Source organism: Carex rostrata, chromosome 10 (assembly GCF_964058835.1).
Source record: "Carex rostrata chromosome 10, lpCarRost1.2, whole genome shotgun sequence".
Classification (NCBI taxonomy): domain Eukaryota; kingdom Viridiplantae; phylum Streptophyta; class Magnoliopsida; order Poales; family Cyperaceae; genus Carex; species Carex rostrata.
This window is the reverse complement of record NC_135927.1, coordinates 11,858,199-11,865,792: the sequence shown is the minus strand read 5'-3', so window position 1 is coordinate 11,865,792 and position 7,594 is coordinate 11,858,199. Positions and strand designations below refer to the sequence as shown.

Below are 7,594 nucleotides of genomic sequence, written 5' to 3'. Positions count from 1 at the left end.
ATTGAAGCCGTATGATCGATTTTGAACGGTTCGGATGAAAGAATAGGAGGGTACTCCTTTTATTAAGAAGAAAAGGAGCATATTTAAATCCGAAAAGAATGCAACATCAATATAATTACTTGCATGACAGATATTGCAAAGTCCAAAGTTTAAATTATTGAGTTAGATAAATGTTTTTGAAATTTTGGCAATCTAACTTTACTTCAATTTTTAAAACTACTAATCTCTACGAGTGAGGTGATGGTAATATGCATATTACGGATGAATCCATACTACTACGGATCTATATTTCTATTTTTTAAAGTTTAAACAGTTGATCCGAATCGTTAAACATGATTCCCATATGAAAATTTACATGCACACCAAATTTTATATATTTTAGAATATTTTTGCTATTTTTTTAGATAGATACAAAATCACTATTTTTGAATGGTCCAGATTTTAAATCAAGTGATTTTATACTTATCTAAAAATATAGTAAAAGAATTATAAGAAATGTAAAATTGGTCTGCGGGTAAATTTTCATATAGACATCATATAAAACTAAAACTATTTAGACTTTCAAAATGGAGATAAGAGTCCATAGTGCGATCCTCTATTTAATATGCATAGTACCATAGCCTCACTCCATCTCTATATACTTCAACTCAATCAAGGATTATCCTTGAGGAATCCCCGGAACCAAAGAGAAGAGCTTTTCGGGTATCTCTTGAGTCTGTTTTTGTAATCGACGAAGTTTATCCCAAATCTCACAGAAAAACCATCCATCCATTCAAAATTATCAAATAATGACCATGCAAAGTAACCTCGCACATTCACGCCTTCCCTATTATATGTTGGAATAATAACAAACAAATTGCTTAGTTGATTATAATTAAACTCTAACTTGCTTTGAATAAAATGCATATGATCGATGTTGAACTCACCGTATAGCGCTTTGAACATATGATAGATGTTGTTGATAAAATTTTATTCTGAAATCATCCTTCAAGGATTCTTCTAGTGATAAGTTTTTGTCGTTTGTCTCATCAACACCTAAAACACGACCAAAGAGGAAATATGAGAATAACTTGAATTGATGTAATAAATTGTATGTTAACAAGGTTGTAATGTAATAATCAGTACCATTTTCTGTAATGTAGATTATAGGATTGTTATAAGTCTTCTTTGTATAGACTAAGAGATCTCTTATCCCTTTCGGATATACATAAAGCCACGACGAAGCTGCCTGAAACAGTGTGGCAACATCTCTATCTCTTAAATTTTGCATAAATTTGATTTAAATATTAGTATTAGATATTTAACCTTCAAAAAAATAATTACCTTTTGACCAATGATGATTCCATTTCTCTCAACTGCATAATTAACACAATAAGGTTATATATACATCTAAAAAAATAGATTGCTTATAAGATATAACAAATACTTTCGGTATTTACTGAGAGCTTACCAGTTTGATTGAGAAGTTGATCAGAATCATAGCTTTTATTGACAATTTTACTACTGGAGATTGGGATATTACTTGTAAACCTTGCTGTGTAGTAATTTACTCCTACAAAGTCGAAAGAACCCTTCAAAGTATCTGATTGTTCTCGAGTAAATTTAGGTAGTCTATCACCGACCAATTTTCTCATTCTATGCGGATATTCTCCTCTGGTTATTGGATCCATGAACCTGTTCTTATGTCATAAATATCGTATTAAAATACTGTGATATTCTAAATTTATTAAATTTTATCATTAAGTTTATAGTCGGGTGTAGAAAATACTCACCATCCATACATAAAATCTAAAGCACGAGCTGCGGATTCTTTATCCGCTTTGGAGTTGGAATATGGAATCATCCAATTGCTGACTAGAGTAATTCCTATTTTACCCTTTTGAGATTCCTGCACATATATATAACTTCAATGTCATCATAATTTAGAAATGGACTATATTTAATTGATCCAAACAAAATTTAAAATTAATACCAGACTAAATAATAACAATTATTATTAGTTTTTTATAATTTACATTGAATCCCTTTTTTTATATAACTAACAACTCATCAGTATAGGTCTAAATTAAATAAATAAAAGGTTAAAATTTTCTTCAGCACAATTAATTTCTTCCCCTCTATAACTCAGTTATGCTATAGAAGGAAAGTGCGTGCAGGGAGCAAAGGAGCTATATCAGTTCTCTGGTTCGCAATTCAATATCCATTTGGTAATTCATAACCAAATTATGGATTAGTTAAACAACCAAAAACCAAATTGACTGGTATATATTGTGATTATTGTCGGGTCATATAACTAGTGATTTACTATACACGTATAAACACATGATTACCTTGAATTTCTTTCTGTATATTACCACTGCTGCTGCATGAGCCAGGAGTTGATTATGTGCTACTATGTAAGGTTCTTTGGACGAGTCGCCTCCTAGGCAGTCTGTGCCTACCCCCTGGGAGCACCTCCCAGGTGCCAGTATACCGGTACTATAGCCACCGACACTGTAACTCCATGGCTCATTTAATGAGATCCAATTCTTAACTCTGTCACCGAATTCTTGAAAACAAATCTCAGCATAATCCTGAAAATCGTACCTGAAACAGGAGCAGTTTATTAGTTAACTTCCCCATTCCTTCATTAGGTTATATATGTCAGTTATCATACGTGGATTTGCAAAAGAGTGATGATTTACACAATTCGGGAGCTCAAGAAGCCGCCATAGAGATCTTCTAACGCTTGTGGCAAGTCCCAATGGAAAAGTGTGACAAATGGTTGTATGCCTAATAGATAAACTTATTATATGTCATACATTGTTATATAGCAGCACAAAATTTCAAAAATAATTCTTTCAAGTTGAACAACATAGCATACACATTGACTAACCATTTAAAATGAGCTCATTTATGAGGTTATTGTAATACATGATACCTTCATAGCTTACTCCTCCGCTTATGTTGCCCCCTTTGAACAGGAAAAAAATGATTAATTTATCAGAATTTCAATCTCAGTTTTTTTTAAAGGAGATTTATATTTTTGGTAGCATGCTACTAGTTGCATATGATTACTTGTTAGCCATGGAAGGGCCCAAAACTTTTGTATTATGACAACTAGCCCCCAAAATATGCAACCAGTTAATACTTTAATTACTACTTAATATTCAATTCTAAGAATGAAATCAACACAATCCTTGGTTGTTTATCCTTGTTTTTTTTTATCAATTACTATATATTACAATTTGAACATCAATTTTAAATTGATAATAATTTATTTTTCATTATGTTTACTATTTTATGTATAAATAAAAATATTACCATTTTAATTACTCAATAAACTATAATTTTCTATGAAAATACAATAAAACATTCAAAATAAAAAATATCTTATGTATTATGAATATTTTATGAGGTGCTTGCATTTAACTAAAAATACTTTTCTAGAAACTTAAAAAGTCAAAAATCATAAATATTCCAAATGTCATATTATAAACCATCAAGAGTACGGTTGAGTTCGTTACTGATTTTATAGTTCGGGAGGGTGATTTTCAAAATTAAAAATTGAGAGGCCAACTTGTCAAGTCAAAAGTTTGAGGCCCTCCTAATCTCCTATGACATTACACCATTGCCCCCTCTTCTTTATGTTACAGAGGAATATGAATATAGTCACATTAAGATTTCTTCATATAGAGAAAATTATCATCGCTTACGACTTACGAGGTAAAATTCGAGGCCAAGATATAGAAAACCGATAGGAATTCAAACCCATTTCTTTCATGATCGCTACATCTTCCTGCATCGAGATGTGAAAATTTGTCAATTTCTGTATGCAGGTCGACATTGCAATTTCATAATTTTTGATAAATTGACAAGTCATGAAACCACCTTATAACGATGGTATGAATCAATCGCCACATCACCGTTGCTTCCATTAGCTATCTTTTCTGTGCAGCATGTCAACTTTTAATTATGCACTATTTAATTAGTCAAAAGTATCAAAAATATAAATACTAATATGTTATGGCCCTAATTGATAAAGAAATCAGGCAATTGAGCAAATTAATAATTAATGTCCACCAATTAGCTTTGTTACATCAAATTATACAAAAACAATCTTTATTCTTTAGTCACCATAATCTTCAATTGTACTTCTTCATTACTAAAGAAAATGAGTACAATGATGAGCCAGGTGGGAAAGATTCTTTGGAGAAATATATGTTGCCTTTAAAAGACAAACATCATGACATAATAAAATTAAATATCTATCTTTATCGTGGTAACAGTGTTCAAATGAAACAGTCAACACAGATGGCTTCCAACATAGCTAGTTTTTAATATGGCTATATATTAAGAAGTTTAGCTTCTTTTGAAAACTAAAAAAAATAATTGAGCAACACGTTTCTTTTAGCCCCCTTAGGTCTTTGCTCCCTACAAAATTTAAAATTAAAGAGAGCTTTCATTCACCTGGAATTTGCTCTTGCTCAAGGATTAAATATTAGTGCTAAAATCTAGGGAATCAGATCTCCTGCCCCCAGAGTCACTGCGGAGTGGGCCCGGTTACTGTTAAAGGATTTAGGGTTAAAGTGGTTTTGGGTTTAGAGTTATATGGGGGGCCCACTCTGCAGTGACTCTGGGGGCAGACGATTCGGTTCCAAAATCTAGATGATTGAGATAGGTGTTTCATAAAGTTTAAACAAATTAATTTAATTCTAGAAGGTAATTTGCCTGTTGTTATGACAACAACTCTACAAGAAAAACTTCTCTAGTGAAGCATTTCGGTGTGGGTCCTGTAGCATTTTAAATCAAAAGAAGGTCAATTTTATTATTTTTTAAATAAAATAATAAATAAAATTCCACTTTTGATTAGCATGTCATGAAAATCTTTTGCATCTAGTATTGTATGAAATTGCCCCTAATATTTTTTCTTTGACATGAAAATAACTTATCATCAATATGATTTCATACCAAACAGTATTGAAGACAAAGTAAGAAAGTTAATTACAACTCACCAGATTCTAATATTTATATCAGAAGTGCAAAGCATGCATGACACCGTTGAAATGATTAATGTATTAATTATGTATAGAATCGTATGCATCATTTTTATTATAATACAACAGGCTTATAATTAATTCCATTATGTGCATTGGAAAGTATAACTGTATAAGGTTAATTAACAAACTATTTATGCATTTAGCGTACATGCATGTTATAGATATGCGCGTTTGGATTCGTCATTTGAAGTCAGTCTGATAGATATTGAAGATAAGCTCACCAAAAGTGAAGCGTTTACATGCAATGAATTTTCAAATTAATTAAGTATAAAGTCAAATGGTAAAAAATATTCAAAAAATATGTGCATGAACATACCTTTTTTTTGTGACAACTTGACTTTATTATACTAAATTAATTCTAAAATTTAAAAATGTTGTATGTAAATCCATCCCTCGTGAAGTAGATCGATCTGTTTCAACTATTTGGATTTGTTTTTTGAAGCAAATCTGATTAATTGAAGTTAAGCTCACAAAGGCTTAGTGAGCTTAAGATAGATAATAGATAGATGGATAGATAGATTATAGATCATATCATAATAGATAGATGGATAGATGGATAGAGAGAGAAACCAGGATAGAGATGAGTGTAAGTATCCCAAATGCTAGCCCCCCTGCCACCTTCCCTAGTTGCTCCTTCATACTACAAAATCAATTAATGTCATGCATCAGTCTAATTAATAAATCTTCATTGATCACACATAATTCTACTTAAATTATCACTATAAAACCTAGCTAGCTTCTCGAGATGAATTTAACAATTAATAAATCACCTGATAAGCTGAGGATGCAGTTCCAAAGATGAAATCTTTTGGAAATCCGCTTCTCCTTAGCTCTCCATTTACACCTAACCATGAGCAATTTATTACTACAATCACAGAGACTAGCAAAACATAAGCTCTCGGTAGTTTCTCCATTGCCTCCTCTTCTCTCCACCGCTCTGAGATGCGTCTCTGTGACTGTGTGTGTTTGTGTGTGTTTTTCTGTTTATGGTATCAATATAAGTGGAGGCGTTACCCTTTTTATAGAGGCACGCCAAGTGGATTAGTCAATCGGATGGCATCTGGCGGTATGTTTTAACCCGACCCGAACCAACTGTTATAAGAATTAGCCACATTAGATAACGAATCCGACCCCATAAAATTATGATTTACCCCATTGGGCATTGGTATCATACAGAGTACGAAAATATTAAATGTGGTTTTACAATTCTGCACTTTTTTTTACAACAGGAATTCATATTAAATGTGAATAATAATGTAATAATAAATTAAACTTAAAAATAAAGTATTTAAACAGAAATTCTGACAAACTCAAACGAAGAAATATACTGTGAACAATAAAGCACACAAAAATGAAAATTAAAACATTTATGCTGAATATATAACAAGACACATACTGAATAGTTAAACATTTTAAAAGTCATATAATAAGACAGAGACTGAATACTAAAGCATTTAAACTGAAGTACACAGACTAAATATAAAAGTATTTAATTGAATAATAATATAAATAGACTGAAAACTAAAGCATTTGAACTTAGAAAGTACAAAGGCTGAATATTAAAATATTTAAACTAAACTATAAAGAATAATTATAGAAATTCTCTCACTCATGTCCCCGCACACCCTCTCTCAATATTAATTCCCTTAATTGCCATTTATTCCCCCATTTTTTCTGCTAATAATTTCCATTTATCCCCGCATTAAATTATACTGTCCTTTAATAACAATCCCCACATTAATTATATTATCATCTAATAACAATCTCTACATTAATTATACGTCCTCTAATAACAAGCTCCGCATTAATTATACTGTCCTTTAATAACAATCCTCGCTAATAAATGTTTATCTGTTTATTGATGTTCAAGAAAATATTTATCATTGTTTCTGACAAGTATTTATCATAATGTCTGAGAAGTATTTATCATTGTCTCTGACATGATAATACTTTGATTTTATTAAACATTACTTATTGATAAGTTCAAGAAAGTATTTGTCATTGTTTCTGACAAGTATTTATCATTGATTATGAGAAGTATTTATCATTGTATCTAACATGATGATACATTGATTTGATTAAACATTACGTATTAACAAGTCCAAGAACAAAGTTCAAAAAAATATTTATTATTGTTTCTGACAAGTATTTATCATTATGTTTGAGAAGTATTTATCATTGTTACTGACATAATGATACATTAATTTGATTAAACATTACTTATTGACAAGTTCAAGAATAAAGTATTTATTTTTGTATCGTCAAGTATTTATTCATGCAATATAAAATATTCATCTAATCTATTTAAGTCACATATGTTTTACTAAAAATTACAATTATGTCTGAGAAGTATTTATCCATGTAACATAAAATATTTATTCATGTAACATACAATATTTATCATTATATATGAGAAGTATTTATCATTGATGTTTTACTGAAAGTTACAATTATGTCTGAGAAATATTTATTCATGTAACATAAAATATTTATTATTATGTCTGAGAAATATTTATCATTGGGTGGGGAGATTGTATATTTAATGGTCCCCAGTT

The 7,594-nt window shown here is 30.5% G+C and overlaps 1 protein-coding gene across 1 annotated transcript; it reads right to left on the bottom strand.

Annotated features, from left to right (window-relative positions):
* Positions 1–651: 651 nt before the first annotated feature.
* Positions 652–5,986, bottom strand: LOC144560606 (beta-glucosidase 24-like). Its single transcript, XM_078309847.1, has 13 exons — positions 5,810–5,986; positions 5,610–5,679; positions 3,871–3,929; positions 3,703–3,778; positions 2,876–2,953; positions 2,685–2,772; positions 2,331–2,586; positions 1,773–1,888; positions 1,451–1,674; positions 1,324–1,355; positions 1,126–1,228; positions 927–1,035; positions 652–826 (listed from the first exon to the last, which is right to left on the bottom strand). The coding sequence occupies exons 1-13, from the start codon at positions 5,951–5,953 to the stop codon at positions 652–654; spliced, it is 1,530 nt and encodes a 509-aa protein (XP_078165973.1). The 5' UTR covers positions 5,954–5,986.
* Between the last annotated feature and the right edge of the window lie 1,608 nt (positions 5,987–7,594).